General features: G+C 52.7%; 1 protein-coding gene across 2 annotated transcripts in view; it reads left to right on the forward strand.

Annotated features, from left to right (window-relative positions):
• The window catches only part of LYRM4 (LYR motif containing 4), a 90456-nt gene extending 76262 nt beyond the window's left edge, over positions 1-14194 (forward strand). For both annotated transcript variants that reach the window (XM_061398950.1, XM_061398951.1), the window contains one exon: positions 13749-14194. In XM_061398950.1, coding sequence (XP_061254934.1) covers positions 13749-13817 — 69 coding nt within the window. In that variant the 3' untranslated portion in view covers positions 13818-14194. The remainder of the gene's footprint in view (positions 1-13748) is intronic.
• Positions 14195-16587: the final 2393 nt, after the last annotated feature.

The raw sequence follows: 16587 nt of genomic DNA on the forward strand, positions 1-16587 counted from the left end.
TGCCGTTTTTACCAGCTATGCGGCCTTAGATAATCACGGCATCTCACAGCTCTGCTTTTTCCTCACGGGTGAATGAGGGTGGCGGTGCCTGTCTCAGGAGAGCACCTGAGCTGTAAGAAAACACACAGGCCTGGTCTTGGTTCCCAGCAAGGTCGAGTCCCCGCAGGGATGGGCTTGAGAAGGGCCCTCAGCACTCCGCGCGGTTGCGCTCCTCCTCGGACGCAGTTCATAGACGGCAGGGCCCTCGGGCTGGCAGCAGACGGGTGACCGCCCTCCCCCGGCGCGAGCCCCGCGCCATCTGCAGGAGGCAGGCGTGGGCAGCGGGTGGCGAGCCCGGCGTGCGCGCAGGCGCACACAGAACGTGCGCCGTCACGTGACGTGCCGCACGCTGGGCTGTCTTCCGTGGTGGCAGAGGTGGTTGTGTGCTAGCGTTGACGCGGGTGGCGTCGTGTCCGGGTCGGAGGCCTGGTGCACACGGGAGCTCCTTCAAGGGCTGGGGGTGGTGACGACAGGAATGGGAGGAGCCGGTAAAGCCAGCGGGCATTTAAGGAGCCAGCACGCGCTCTGGGGGCCCAGGAGGGACTTGGCAGCCTCGGTGACGAAGCCCTGGACGCGGCCGCGCGCCGGTCTGGTGCAGACAGACTGTGCGCCTCCCGAGGTCCGATGCTGTTTCCCACCAGCATGCAGCAAGAGGGGTGAAGCGAGGAGTGTTCATGCTTTTCTCCTCCTTGGCAGCCACCTCGCCTGGGCCCCCACCCCACGGTGACGAGGGTCTTACCACTCTACTGAGCCTATTCCTCTGGGGGCAGGAGAGCCCGGCTGTGGCAGAGGAGCCCTGCCCGAGCCCTCGCTGTCACAGCGCAGAGCCCAGGACAGACTGCCCACGGGTCTAGGCAAGCGCATGCTGGCCACGGGAGGCTGAGCTCCCCTCCTAATCTCTACAAGCTTCCTTTTCCTCTCCTGGAACATGAGAATTATCTTGTCTCCACTTACGAGAGTGGATGTCCTTTCCTCTTCAAATGGAGACAAAGGCGGGTGAGGGGTGCAGCTTGAGGCTGGGCCGGAAGGGCCTGCCTCACAGGGCAGCTGCCATGCTGGGCTGGCGACCACCACTGCCCAGGACAGCCCCGCCTGGCGCTCGACCTGGCAGGTGGCACTGCCCGCCGGGGCCGGCCAGCCGCCCACCTCACAAGGGCCGCTTCCGCCCCTGGGCCTCCCCGCCAGGCTGTTCATGCCTGGGCTGGGGCAGGGTGTCTCTGGGAAGGACAGGGGGGAAATCTGATTCCCTGTGTGAGAATTTCTTCCTTCTTATAAGCCTGACACGTTCCTTACACACAAGCCGCTCTGCCCTCCTTGCCTGAGCCGGGCCAAGGCCACCCTCTCCCCACACATCGGTTCATGCGGCTGAGTGGGCAGCAAGGGATGGGGGAGGCGGGCGACCCAGTGGAGGGCGGGGGGCCTGGACAGGGGGACCCCAGTACACACATGGTCAGCCACTCCGGTGAGGCTGTCACACCAGACTCCCCCGCCCAAGCTTTTCTTCTTGTGGGACTGGAATGGTTCTTCTGGAGAAAGCAATCTGCTGTCAGGGGCTTGGGAATTAGGATTCAGAAGCTTGGAATTGGAGCTCAGCTGCAGGTGGAAAATACGCTGTGAATGTTTTATTCAGCAATGCACATATAAGGTTGAGCAGAATGCAAACACATAAATCACTTAAACAATAGCCGTTAAAAGCTGCCTCCCAGCATTTCAGAAGGCTGCCCGAGCACTCGGGAAGTCCTCTCTTGCCATCTGCTGCTGAAGCGTGATATTACACTGCCGGGTCTCACTGCTTCTTCTGGGCCTCCACATTCACACCCTTGGGCACGGGGGTTTTCCTGGGGTGACACGTGTTTGAGGGTTGCAGGAGAGACTGCAGCCCCTTTAGAACTCTGTGGGGACAGAGCAGAGACGACAGAGCCAGTGTCTTCGCTTGGCTTTTCACCGGGCCGAGGCCTCGGTGCTCAGTCGTCCCTGGAAGCACAGGGTCCTGTGACCGCAGCGGTCTGTCTCACCACCCATCACGGTCACCAGCATATTACCGCCAAGAAGCAGGAACGGTCAGTATCTCAGCAGTGACACCCGCCCGCAAGTAAGCACGGACTCCCGTGATCCCGGGTGGAGGCCCCTAGCCCGCAGGAGTCTCTTCCTCCCCTGTGTCAGTCAGAGGTGAAGGTTACTGGGTCGGTGTTGGATCGCAGTCCAAGATAGCCCCTGCGTCCTGAGTGACGCGCAGCAGCCAGCACCACGCAGGCTATCTGCAGCACAGCCCTGGGGTCCCGGAGCGCTTGACTGTCTCAGGTGCCGCCTCAGCCTCCCCGCGGGCCTTCTGGACCTGCAGGGGCACCGGTGAGGTCTCCCCTGCTCTGAGACAGTACATGGGGCGTCTCAGCTCCTCGAAATCTCACGGAGCCCTGGATGGCGAAGACCACTGGGGCAGCCGCACGGTGATTCGGCCTGGGGCAGGGATACAGCAGCTGCTGGGCCGCTGGACCGTGGGCTGCACGGCCGTGAGGCGGGCAAGCACGGGGCCGTGACCGCGTTCTCTTTCCAGGCTGAGTCGCTGCGGCGTCCCTGGCTCTTGACGTCGGGCGTGGCTGTGAGCCCCGAAAGATGCTGTCGGTTAACATTATCTCTTTGAAGAACGGTGAGGTCATGGATGGAAAGCCTTGTTTCACGTGGGCAGGGAAAAACTACAAAGCAGGCGGGGTTTCCCTTTAACCCTTAACCTGCGGAAGGGAGAGTGGAGCGTTGGGTAGAACAGACGTGAGACTCCTCCTTTTAATAGAAAATGTGGAGCCGCGTGGGCACTGGGTCGCAGCCCCCCATCCCCCATCTCTCCCGTTCCTGCAAAGGGCCTGGGCCCTGGACAGTCTTGTTTTCAATCCCACAAATGTGGAAAATGGTCAGTTACTTTATATAAAGTACAGATTTTTCAGATATGAAAACTCTAGATGCAAAAACTGGGAAGTTTGAAATAAAACTCTGGTAAGATACACATTACAAAGCTTACCATCTAAACTGTTTTCAAGTACACCGTGTTAGATTTTTAACAGGCTCTTATTGACTGAATAGCAGAAGGCAGTGGCACCCCACTCCAGTACTCTTGCCTGGAAAATCCCATGGATGGAGGAGCCTGGTGGGCTGCAGTCCATGGGGTCGCTGGGAGTCGGATACAACTGAGCGACCTCACTTTCACTTTTCACTTTCATGCATTGGAGAAGGAAATGGCAACCCACTCCAGTGTTCTTGCCTGGAGAATCCCAGGGACGGGGGAGCCGTGTGGGCTGCCATCCATGAGGTCGCACAGAGTTGGCCACGACAAGCAACTTAGCAGCAGCAGCAGCAGCATTGACTGAATAAGAACCTAAGTAGCAAGGAAGCACCGAGCCTCATGTGCCCACAGGTACAAAGCCAGTTGACACACCAGGGGCTGTTCCGGAGCCAAGTCCACGGTCCGAGAAGGGCCTCAGCCACCCGCTCAGAATACCCAAACAGCCTGGAGCCTTGCTGCCCTGAGATGCTGAGCTCCTGAGCTCACGAAACTGCAGGCAGGTGTCCTGCAAGACTGAAGCTTGTGTGGTTTGGACGTACATGTCATGTGCTTATAAATTCCCGTCCCCCCACAAATTTTTAAAATTTTGTCAAATTTTAAACTTTATTAAAAAGTGTAATATTAAACATCATTACATCAAAAGTATGAAAAAAACAGTAAAGAGGTACGATTTTAAAATCAAACATTCACTTTTACATAACCGTCAGCCCCCAGCGTTGGCTGTGCTTTCTGTAAGGACAGCGTGACCTGTGCTGTGAATTGAACTTGGTTTCTGTAGTCTTACTTGGAAGTGTCTTGTTGATCGAAGCTGTAGCCGTGACGCAGTAGCCTATAGAGTCGTGCTGATGGGGTGGGTTGAACTTTGCTTCTCCCCGGACCTCGGGCTGGGGCCAGGAGCCCGGATGAGTCAGCTCTCACCTCGGCAGCTGCACTTTGAGAGCGGCCTCCCCCCGGCTCCCGCCACCCCAGGCCCCTGATCTCTCAGCCTGCAGTAGCAGAGACGTTCACACCTGTTGCCCAGGATGTTAACAAGGCGGGAGGTCCAGTGCGGGGTATTACGTGCCCACTGGAAGTGCCTGGAGCTTAGTAGGCGTTCGGTGAACGTTAATACTACTCTTCTTTGGGGATTAAATTCTCAGGCTTTATCTCTGGCAACCATGGAATTTGAAAAAGTTAAGATGGATGGAAGTTAAGATGGATGGTGGCGATGGCTACACAAAAATGTGAACGTATTTAATGCCGCAGAACTGTACATTTAAAAATGGCTCAAATGGCATATTTATTTTGTGCATATTTTACCACCGTAAAACAAAGAAAGTATTGGGTTTGTTTCAAATTCTAGAGCTGGGAAACTTTTTTGAATGGAGTCAGCAGGAAAACGTAAAAGAAAGTCCTTGTCTTTGAAAGAGACATGACTCGTGGCATCGCGAGTGGACCCTGCCTGGGGAGGTGATTCCGATGCCTGGAAAGCACACGCAGCTGACGGGCACGCAGCTCACAGTCCCAGGAGGCAGTTAGCTCGGAGAGGTTGGTGAGGAGCAGAGAGGCTCCTTGAACAGACAGACATCTGCTTCCAGCTGCAGCCGGTGTTAGTTTGCAATGGCTGTGGTTTGTTTGTTTGTTTGTTGTTTCCCTTCTTGGCCTTATTACGGTTTGATATGCAAATAAAAGTTGTGTATATTTAAGTGTATGGCATGATGTTTTCATACCCACACACACTCTGACATGATTGTCACAGCCGACCTGACTAAAATCCTACCCACAAACAGTCCCCTTTGTGTGGTGAGAACACCGCGATTTGCTCTTAGCAGATTGCAAGTGTGCAGAACATCCTTTGGAACTGAAGATGGCCACCCTTAGGTCTCCGCACCGGTCTAATCTTATCAGTCAGAGTTTTTGCCTTTTGATCAGTACCCGTGTCCCCTCCCCCATCTGGTAAGCACCGCTCACCCTAGTACTCTCTGAGTTTGGCTTTTTTTCTTTTTATCTCCACATACACATGAGATCGTGCAATACTGTCTTTTGTGTCTGTCCCAGCCCAGTGTCCTACGGGTCCATGCACGTTTTCACAGATGGAGGGATTTTGTCCTTTTTATGGGCGAGTAATACTGCTTTGTCTGTACGTGCACGCGCATATACACAGCATTCTCTTTTGTCCATTCGTCTTTCAACAGACACTGGTAGCTTCTGTCTCCTGGTTGTCAGAAGCAATGCTGACTGTGGGCGTGCAGAGATCTCTTCACGGGACTGGTTCCATTCCTCTTGGGTATAAACCCAGAAACGGGGATGCTGGATCAGACAGCGGTTCTGTTTCTGATGTTTTTGGAACCTCAATTCTGATTTTCACGAGTATAAACCTGTACCAGTTTATTATTCACTTTGTTTTATTGGAAAATATGAACAAACAGTAGAGAGAACAGTATAATGAGCTCCGAGTACCCATCACCCTTCTCCCGCCTCTCGTAATTACATCTTCATGGCCAACAGCATTCTAACACATATGCCCACCTATGTTATTTTAGAAAATGTATGTTTTATGTGAAGCTATTTTAGTACACACTTGGAAATACAGATTATTTTGTGAAACATAACTACAATACCATTATTATAATGAACATACTAACAGTAATTTTTAATATCATCAAGTATGTGTGTTCAGTTGCTCAGTCATGTCCAACTCTGTGTGACCCCATGGACTGTAGCCCACCAGGCTCCTCTGTCCATGGGATTTTCCAGGCAAGAATACTGCAGTGGGTTATCATTTCTTTCTGTATCAAATATACAGTGTTTAAATTTTCAGATTATCTCACTAATAAATTTTCTTAATTTTGTATGTTTGACTTAAGATTCAAATAAAGTTTTAGATGATGTCTCTTACCTGTGGGTTAGCCCGTATCTTCCCCCACACGCTCTTGTTTTTCCTTGTCATTTGCTGAAGAAGTAAGTTCGTATGTCTTGAGTTTTGCTGGTTGCCTCTTTTTTTTGTCATTTATCATATATAAAAGTTGATAGTTGGATCTTAACCAGCCGGATACTTACACTTGGCTAGATGCTAGACTCACCTGGGAAATTTAAAAGAAACTCTGGCATGTGCAGAGATAGTCGGGCAGTTTTTAGGTGAAGTTAGACAAAAAGTCACCTCATCCCCCAGCACTTCCACTCCAGAAGAACTGAAGCAGTTATTTGAACAGAACCTTGGGCAACAATGTCCATAGCAGCACTGTTCACAACAGCCAGAGGTGCAGACAGCCCAGGTAGCCTTCACCTGAAGCAAAGGGCTGGACACACGAGGACGTGTGCATGCAGCAGAAATCAGCCTTGAAGTCTGCGAGTTCCTGATCACACCAGTAAAAGAAGCCGGCCCAAAGCCACACGCTGTACGGTTCCATCTCTAGGAAATAATTCAAGATAAGGAGACCCGGAGAGACACGAATAAATCCATGGGGCTGGGGGTGGGGCGGGGCCTGACTGTTGGGGGTGCGAGGTTTCCTTTGATGAGGGGGGCGGTGACCAGGCCCCGGGCTGGACGGCGCCAGTGCTGGGTATAGCACGTGACTGTCACTGATGCCAGCAGTGGGCTCTCTCTACCTACCTCAGCTCTGCAGCCTGGCCTGAGGGGCCGAGGGCGCTTCTGTTTGAATAACGTGGGGCTTCTGCTTAAAATACTAATTACAAGGGACAGAAGCACTTTCAGAGGATTTGTGCTGGAGTACAAAGATGATGGAGTTTGGTCTTTCCAGGCCAGGAGCTGGCCATCTCCTCCCTCCATTCCCTGACCCTTGAGAGGCTTACTTAGCTCTGATAAAGTAGCGAGGTGTTGTTATGGATATATATGTATTTGGAAAGGCCATAGGTTTGGAGTCAGAAGACCTGGCTGGGTTGGACTATGTCAGCTCCATAATTCGTGTACCAGTTGTAAAAGTGTAGGCAGGTCACTGAATTCTTCTGATTCCCTTTATTCATCCAGAAGATGTATGTATCATGTAGTGATAGGATATTTGTAAAAATTAAGGGAGAAACTAAAATTAAAAGATATTTTTAATGAAATTAAAAAGATGGTTTATCCTTGTAACGAAAGCTATGTAAACCCTCGACAGCATATTAAAAAGCAGAGACATCACGTTGCCAAAAAGGGTCCATCTAGCCAAAGCTATGGTTCTTCCAGTAGCCATGTATGGATATGAGAGTTGGACCATAAAGAAGGCTGAGTGCTGAAGAATTGATGCTTTTGAACTGATGCTGGAGAAGACTCTTGAGAGTCCCTAGGACTGCAAGGAGATCCAGCCAGTCCATCCTAAAGGAATTCAGTCCTGAATATTCATTGGAAGGTCTAATGCTGAAGCTGAAGCTCCAATACTTTGGCCACCTGATGCGAAGAGCTGACTCATTGGAAAAGACCCTGATGCTGGGAAAGATTGAAGGCGGGAGGAGAAGGGGACGACAGAGGATGAGATGGTTGGATGGCATCACCGACTGAATGGACATGAGTTTGAACAAACTCCAGGAGATAGTGAAGGACAGGGAGGCCTGGCATGCTGCAATCCACGGGGTCACAAAGAGTCGGACACGACTTAATGACTGAACAATAACAACAAAAGGGAGAAGCTAAGCAGTTAAGCCACTCAGCCTGGTACCTGCCCAGAAAATGTGACTTTCCTCATGATGGATTGCTCAGCAGGTGAAGCGGGGGGCGGGGGTCACAGAGGAGGGTCAGGGTGAGATGCAGAAACGCCCCTGTGCTCACCCTGGGGTTGTCCTGAAAGCCACAGTCATGGAAACCTTGGGGTGAAACCAGGTCAGAATCCCCCACCTGCTGGTCAGTCCTGGCCTGCCCCCTGGGGGCCCAGGACTGTGCAAAGCAGCAGCTCTGAGTTCGGGGCAGAGTTGTGAAGCCAGGATGTGTGATGGTTGCCTCTCAATTATGTTTGTATTGTGCTTTTTCTTTTCCACCCAAATTGTATGCTCCAGGTCATTAACTATTCTTCTACAATGTCATTTTTAATGACTCCACATTGAGGATACGCTTTAAGAGAAAGTGAAGGGCAACTCTCTGGCAACTAAATCAAAAGTCTAATCAAGAGTAAATTAACCTGAGAAGTGGAAGACTTTTTACGATTTTCTTTGGCCAAGTCCTTGAATGTCTGGCTCTGTTTTGTTTTGGAGGAGTGATATCAGAATCTCCCACTGTAGCCTTGCTTTCATCCAGCTCTCCTTTGGTTTCTGATGGTCTCCGCTTTGTGTGCTCAGCCATGGTCTTCTCCAGTGTCGCAGGTCTACGCCTGCGACAGCTTTTTCCTAAATGCTGCTCATTATTCAATCTAGTGTTTTAGACTCAACTTTACCTGGTCTAAGGTTAATGTAAACTGGTATTCCCCCGCCCCCTCACCCCGAGTGTGCCTCGTGTGTCTTAATTCATCCCTCGATTTTCAGTCTTTATCAGACACTTCTGCTTTTGGAGTCTTGTTATCTGCCCCTGTGGTCCTGTTTCATACAGGGGCTGACATGGCTGACTTTGTTCCTGTCGTCTCATCCTGTTATTTATCACGATTTGTTTTCTCTTCTTCACCTCTCCATCTTTATTGGTCTGGGAACTCTGTTCTGCTCTTCTGTATCTTTGGTGACTGTCTCCTGTAGGCGGATGCGGAAACTTAGATGTGTACGCTTTTCACTGTTATTTGAAAAAGGATGTTTGGTTTTCCATCAAGACACCCCATCTCCCTGTGTGTTCAGTCACTCAGTCATGTCTGATTGGTTGCAATCCCGTGGACTGTAGCCCGCCGGGCTCCTCTGTCCATGGGATTTCCTAGGCAAGAACACTGGAGTGGGTTGCTATTTTCTGCTCCAGGGGATCTTCCCGGCCCACGGAGCGACCCCGTCCCCGCGCATGCGCACATTTCACAAGTACGTTACAGCCGTGTTTCCCCCTGAGTCTAAGCGCTCCGACCACACTGCCTGCCATTGGCCGCTCCCAGCAGCGTTGTTACAGTCAGACGTTCGGGTCAGGTTCCTTCTGTCTGGCTCCTAGGTTCCCTTCAATTCAGTTCATTTCAGACTCTCAGTCGTATCCGACTCTTTGCAACCGCATGGACTGCAGTGCACCAGGCCACCCTGTCCATCACAAACTCCCAGAGTTTACTCAAACTCACATCCGTGGAGTCGGTGATGCCGTCCAACCATCTCATCCTCTGTCCTCCCCTTCTCCTTCTGTCTTCAATCTTTCCCAGCATCAGGGTCTTTTCCAGTGAGTCAGTTCTTCACATCAGGTGGCCAAAGTATTGGAGTTTTAAGCTTCAGCATCAGTCCTTCCAATGAATGTTCATGACTGATTTCCTTTAGGATGCACTAGTTGGATTTCCTTGCAGTCCAAGGGACTCTCAAGTCTTCTCCAACACCACAGTTCAAAAGCATAAATTCTTCGGCGCTCAGGTTTGTTTGTAGTCCAACTCTCACATCCATACATGACTACTGGATTGATTCCTTATGTGTATTGTTATTTTCTCTGTCGCCTCTCTGGTGTTCGGGTCTGGTCGTTAGCCTGCCCTGCATGGCTGCAGTTCTGGAGGTGACAGAGGGACAGGGTCCCTCCCCTCAGGGACCCATGCAACAGCAGTGCCAGCAGCTGCCTGTCCTCCGGTGCAGGCTGAGCTGGGCGATCTGGCCCGGGCACCGCGTCTCCCACTGCTGCAGCCGTCCTGCTCTGGGGCAAGTGCAGGCTGGCCCCGGGGAGGAGAGCCCATGTCCCAGCCCTGCTCAGCGCCAGCGGGCGTCTGCAGCTTGTGGCCCAGCAGCCTGGTGCTCTCCACGGTGGCGTAGGCACAGGTAGGGCTTCCTGATGCCAGCGCCCCCAAACAGCAGGGTGTTCAGGGAGCAGGTGTGCCACTCACCAGGGCAGCACCCCCATCACAGGGGGTTCAGAGGTCTGTGCCTTCAGTCAGGTGGTCTCTCGGTGTCCACTGCCGTGTTCTTTTCAGCCTGGCTTTGGGGTGGGGAAGAGAGAAGGGAGCCCCGTCACTCAGGTGTGCCAGGGTACATCCACCCCAGGGTTTTTCAGGAGGCTCCCGGCCCTGGGAAGGTGCGGCCATGGCTGACGGCCGGTCCCCACATCCCTGCGTCTCACACAGCAGTGCTGGCAGGGCGGGCGCTGAGGGGCACAGGCCGCTGCTGAAAAGAAGGACAGAGGGATGTGTGTGTCCTGACCCAGGGGTGCTGAGTGTGAGAGGCGGGCTGTAGGGACGTGGGCGTGCTCGTTCTTACTCCTTCTGTGTCTGCTGTCGCCACCATTTCTCACGTGAAACAAGGTGGGCACCTGCCCCCGGGCATGGCATCCACTCAGGAGCTGCTGGGTGTGGGGGTTGGAGAGACTGTCCCGGGGGGCTGGGTCATGGGGGCAGTGCCCGGGGCGGGGGGTGGAGAGGGTGGGTGCTCATCCTTTTCTCTGGGGGCACCTGCTCACTCCTGCCTTCTCAGCACCTGGCCGATTACGCCCACACTGGGCCGGCCAGCCAGGAGGTGGGCACCCTCACAGCCCGAGCCTTCCGCCATGCCAGGTGCCTCTGGGTTGCGCTCTGGACACCCGGTGCCGTGACCCCGACTGGACCCGCTGTGTTCGTCGCTCTGGACGTTGTGAGTCTCTTAGTGCGGCCATCTCAGGTGTCGCCGCCCTGCTCCCCAAACCCACGGTCGGGGACTCGCAACCAAGCGGAACAGTGCGTGACCGCGCCCCGTGCCGTCCTTGTCCAGTGAGGCGCAGAGCACGGCCTGGCGGCAGGCCTCCAGAAGCCAGCCGTCGCCTACCTCAGTACTTGTCTTTTTATCTGACGTTTTCACGTTTGTCTAAAGCAGCTCTTTAATTTGAATCGGTTCACACTGACCCTGGAAAAAGGGTCCTGTAGGCATGGCAGAGCACAGAGCGGCCTGACTGTCCGAGAACGCGTGTGGACAGCGTTCCCCAGGCTGGGTGTAAAGGTGCAGGCCGGAACCCGCTGGCCCCAGCACCGGCCCTGGGACTTTAGCCGCAGGTCACCTCACCTCGTGGCCGATTCTTGCGCTACCTGGGCCTGGCCTGGCCTGGGGCCCGCGTGCAGGCCCGAGGGGTGGCAGCGTGACCGCTCACGGGCTTCTCTCTGGCGGTTTGCCTGGCTCCTGCAGTCACACCCTGGGGAGGGGCCAGCTCTCGTGCTTACGTGATCCTGGGTTCTGCCCACTTCCGAGAGAGCTTGGTAAAGCCCCTCCAGCAGCACTTCAGCAGCCGCGGGTGCTGACCTGCCCCCGGGTGGCCTTCGCCTCGCAGAGCTTCCCCACCCACCCCGGGGACTCGGGGCCGCTGGCCGGCAGACGGTCGGCCTCTAGTGTCCCCCCCGGGGCCAGCTCTGCACCCGTCCCTGGGGCCGAAGGACGGGGAGTGCGGTGGGCGCTGGCCAGCAGGTCTCCTGCTTTACCCGAGCAGCGTTCCTCAAGTCTGAACTCTCTGGAGCGCCCCCTGGTTCCTGGCTCTGCCCTCTTCTCTGGAGCCCTTCATGGCGCTGAGCGGGACCAGGTCGCCTCACACGGCTGCATTTCTTGCAACAGCACCTAGCCCCGTAGATGCTGGCTCTGAGAAACAAGAACTGCGTGAACTGTCTGACGGGGCTTCTGTTAGGAGGCCCAGGCTGGGCAAGGGGGCCGTGGGCACACACACTGTCCACCGTGGGCCAGCTGGAAAGACGCGTTTGTTCTGCCACACCGTCAGACCGTCCAGAGGGTCAGTTGTCAAGCAAATGCTCACTTTTAGAAAGTAGTTTTGCAAGATCCATCAAGAGCCATAAAAATATTCATACCTATTTACCCAATAATCCCATTTTTAGAAACCTTTTATAAGCAAAATCAGAGATACTATAAAAGGTTTATACATGAGAATGGTAACCCCAAGACTGAGCAAAAACTCCACAAATACTCATCATATGAGAATGATTAAATAAATTATGCCTCTTCACAATGCGGCTTTGTCCATTATTAAAAATATCCTTTCAAAGACTATTTCATGACATAAGGATATAAAGTTAAGTTTTAAAAAGTTATGATTCTAAATTTAAATATTCTTCTTCAATATATGTGCATACATTTTAAATGTATAAGTGAATAAAAAGACTAGACAAAAAAATGCTAAAATATTAATAGCCACATACTCTAAAACAGGTATTGCGGGACAAAAGGAGATCTGTCTAAGTCTCCGTGTGGCTTTGTTCAAACTTCAGAAACTTTCAGACTGTCCGTTAATGGCACTTCCCCAGGTGATAGTAACATTGCTTCCACTTATCCTGGGCGCACCTTCTTCTTTGCAGTGACCTTTTTTATCAGTCATCATATAGTCTACAATTAAAATTCACAGTATGCATTCATATCAGTTAGGATTTGGTTTACTTGTGTATAACAAAAAACCCAAATAACACATTTAAAAATATAGACATTTATTTTTCTCTCACATAAAAGTTGGCAATAAGCTAGTTAAGGTGGCTGGTGGCTCCACAGTCATCAAAACCTCAGGCTTCTGCTTCCTGCCTCTCATCTTCAGTGTGATGAGGCAAACTTACCTCCTAGTGCTAGAATGGCTGCAGATGCTCCAGCCATCAGGTTACAGTTACCTCCCTCCTTGTCTGTCTCCCCTCTCAGACTCTGAGCTTCCTGAGGGCAGGATCAGTCTCAGTCTCCCCTGAGCACAGTCCTGGTACAGGAGGTGCCCGCCACTCATCTGTGTCTTGGCTGGGAATGGGCTGCCCTTCACACCTCCTCCAGGGCTCCTGGGGGCTTTCCCTCAACAAATGCCCCTAAATCATCTCTGCGGCTAAGCCCTCTGATCTCTGCTTACTTCTCTTGTCCTCTCATCAGTGGTCGTAGGACTGGGGGCCCCAGGGCCACAGCATGCCTGGGTCACCTGCCCTGCCTTTAAGGGGCTCTCCGGGAGACCTGGATGGACACATGCCCTCGAAGGTGGCCCAGGTGGGCTGCCAGGTGGGGGCAGCAGGTTTCCCAGCATCCCTCTGCTGCCGGCCGGGGGAACATTAGGAGGTGGAGCCGGCCCCTCGGGAGGTGGCAGGAAGCCCGTTACCTGTCCGCACTGCAGCACACGTGTGACTGTCCTGGGGCGCTCACACCCTATAGGCACCAACCATGCTGTGGGTCCAAAGCAGAGGACTGTGAAGATTTGCTGGGAGCCTCCAGGGCTCTCTTACAGACGAGGATGCTGAGACCAGAGGACAGGTGGACAGTGAGACAGGTGCGTGAAGAGCCAGGCTCTGCCCGGTGTGGACAAGGCTCACTCACGCTTTACGGTAAAACTCCATCCTGACGGAAGAACCGGTCCTAAGGGCCGGAAATCCTGTGGGTGCGGAGTCACTGTGCATGAGGCAGCCTGGGTCTCACCATCTCAGGATAGCCTGCCTCTGGGGCTGTTCCAGGGGCGAGAAGGCGTGAATGGGAACTTCGCACTGTCCCCAAGGCGGGGGAACTGGTTGGGGGTGGTGGGTACGGTGCCAGGACGCAGCCGCAGCAAAGCCGCGACTGCACTCTGCCCACAGCACAGTCTCCAGAATGACGCACGTCTGTGGAGACGCTCTTTCTGAGTTTTCACAGCTAACGGAGCCCGAGTTCCTGATCTTTGTGTTCTCTTTGCCTCCAGGTCCACATTGGCCAAATGTATTCAACCGACAAGCTTGTCATTGAGAATCAAGAGAAGCCCCGGGCCTAGGAGCCGGGACCAGCCTCCAGCAGCAGCAGGACCACCGGCAGCACCGTCCCGCTTGCCGTGGGGCCCCCAGCAGGCCTCGAGGGGCCTCCGCACCAGCTTTAAATAGCCTCACTCTGCCTGCCCTCCAGGGACTGATGAACTGAGCGACGTGTCCCCTCTTCTGCAGCCTTGGTGACAGAGGTCGGCTGGCGCCGGCTGTCCTCTGTTCAAGCATCAGGATGAAGAGCTGGAGTGCCTCGAGGGAAGGCCGTGTGCAGTGGAGTCTCGTCCACCCCACCCCACCCTGTGGCTCCGCAGCACCTGTATAGAGCATTTCCAGACGTGTTTCTCGGTCCTTGACAATAAATGGAAGCATCTCCCTGGCCTTCTCTGCCAGACACACGTGTCTTCATGACTAATGCGCTTTTGGGTCCTGCTGGTGCTGGGCCTGCAGAGGGCGGTGGGGAGCCCAGCAGGGAGGGTCCAGCCCTGAGCCGAGTGTCCCCTTTGCAAAGGCAAGTCCACACACTGGAAGAGATCCAGGGACGGAGGGGAGCAGGGTGCATCCTACCACTGAGACCCAGGCCCAGCGTGACCACAGAGGTTCCCTGTGTGTGGCTGCTCACCTGGGGACGGTCCTACAACCCGATGCCCAGGGTGGTCTCAGGATGACTGACATCAGCCCCACCCCAACCTGTTTTGAATCAGAATCTTCAGTCTGACACACCCCAGGGGACTCCAGTGTACGCTGAAACGTGCGTCCCAAAGCTCACTCACTGAGACACAGTCACCTGGAGAGATTGGAGTTTTTAAAAAGAAATTTCTCAGCACTTCATATTCTGACTTGATAAGTGACAGATGAGGCATAGTTATTTATTTGTTGTGTTGTTCAGTCGCTAAGTCGTGTCCAATTCTTTGCGACCCCATGGACTGCAGCATGCCAGGCTCCCTGTCCATTTCCAACTCCTGTAGTTTACCCAAACTCATGTCCATTGAGTCGGTGATGCCATCCAACCATCTCATCCTCTGTCATCCCCTTCTCCTCCTGCCTTCAGTCTTTCCAGCATCAGGGTCTTTTCCAGTGAGTCAGTTCTTCACATCAGGTGGCCAAAGTATTGGAGTTTCAGCTTCAGCATCAGTTCTTCCAGTGAATATTCAGGGTTGATTTCGTTTAGGACTGACTGGTTTGATCTCCCTGCTGTTCAAAGAATTCTCAAGAGTCTTCTCCAACACCACAGTTCAAAAGCATCAATTCTTTGGCACTCAGCCTTCTATATTGTCCAGCTCTCATATCCATACATGATTACTGGAAAAACCATAGCTTTGACTGAACTGACCTTTGTCAGCAAAGTAATGTCTCTGCTTTTTAATGTGCTGTCTAAGTTGGTCATAGCTTGTTTTCCAAGGAGCAAGAGTCTTTTATTTCATGGCGGCAGTCACCATCTGCAGTCATTTTGGAGCCCAAGAAAATAGTCTGTCACTGTTTCCCCATCTATTAGCCATGAAGTGATGGAACCTGATGCCATGATCTTAGTTTTTTGGATGTTGAGTTTTAAGCCAGCTTTTTCACTCTCCTCTCTCACTTTCATCAAGAGGCTCTTTAGTTCCTCTTCACTTTCTGCCATAAGGGTGGTGTCATCTGCATATCTGAGGTTATTGATATTTCTCCTGGCAATCTTGATTCCAGCTTGTGCTTCATCCAGCCCGGCATTTCTCATGATTGACTCTGCATATAAGTTAAATAAGCAGGGTGACAGTATACAGCCTTGACGTACTCCTTCCTGATTTGGAACCAGTCTGTTGTTCCATGTTCAGTTTTAACTGTTGCTTCTTGACCTGCATATATTCTTCTCAGGAGACAGGTGAGGTGGTCTGGTATTCCCATCTCTATAAGAATTTTCAGTTTGTTGTGATCCTCACAGTCAAAGGCTTTAGTGTAGTCAATGAAGCAGAAGTAGATGGCTTTTTGGAATTCCCTTGCATTTTCTATAATCCAGCAGATGTTGGCAATTTGATCTCTGGTTCCTCTGCCTTTTCTAAGTCAGAGGAACCATAGTTCAAATCACCAACAATAATTTATAATTTTTAAATTTCTCCTGGTCTTTTTAATGTTTAGCCAGTTCAGGAAACTCTGCTCTTTGAGTATGTTACAGGTAGAAACAATATTCGTGTGAATTTATCCTTGAAAACACATCAGTTCAAAACAGGAAAAGAAGGAATTACTAACCTACTTCTGGGGAAGTTTATTTGGACACCAGTTTTTTGTTGCTTATCGCCTCCCTCCATCTGCAGTACTAAGTGATTTTATGACTCGTGTGTTTGGGTTTACACCAGGCTCGTGTAAATAGCCACAGGTCCCAACGTGGGGACTGTCGCCGACGAGCCGCCGCAGCACTCCCCACGTCACTGTAATTCTCACAGTCACGGGCGTCCTCCCGCCCGGGTGAAGACCGTGTCTGCCCGCCTCGTCTGTGGATGGTAGATGGTGTTGTGACACTGCATTCAAATGGTCCCAACATGCGTTCGTGACGTCTGGCCCTAACCGACTGCTCCAGGATGCTCTGGCCCACATGTGCCCGTGAGACCCATCCCTGCTCAGTCCCAAGCCTGTTCCCCCTGTAAACCCAGATCTTTGCATGTCTTAGGGCCACGGTGTGAGAGCACTACTCAGCAGATGGTGACGTGGTGGGAGGCAAACCTCCCCACCGCCCCAGCTGGCTGTCCGGGGACAGCGTCTCAGCCTGGGTGTGTGGCTCCGGGGCCCATTCTCCTCTGCCCAGGCAGGGGTGTG

Source organism: Bos javanicus, chromosome 23, assembly GCF_032452875.1.
Source record: "Bos javanicus breed banteng chromosome 23, ARS-OSU_banteng_1.0, whole genome shotgun sequence".
Classification (NCBI taxonomy): domain Eukaryota; kingdom Metazoa; phylum Chordata; class Mammalia; order Artiodactyla; family Bovidae; genus Bos; species Bos javanicus.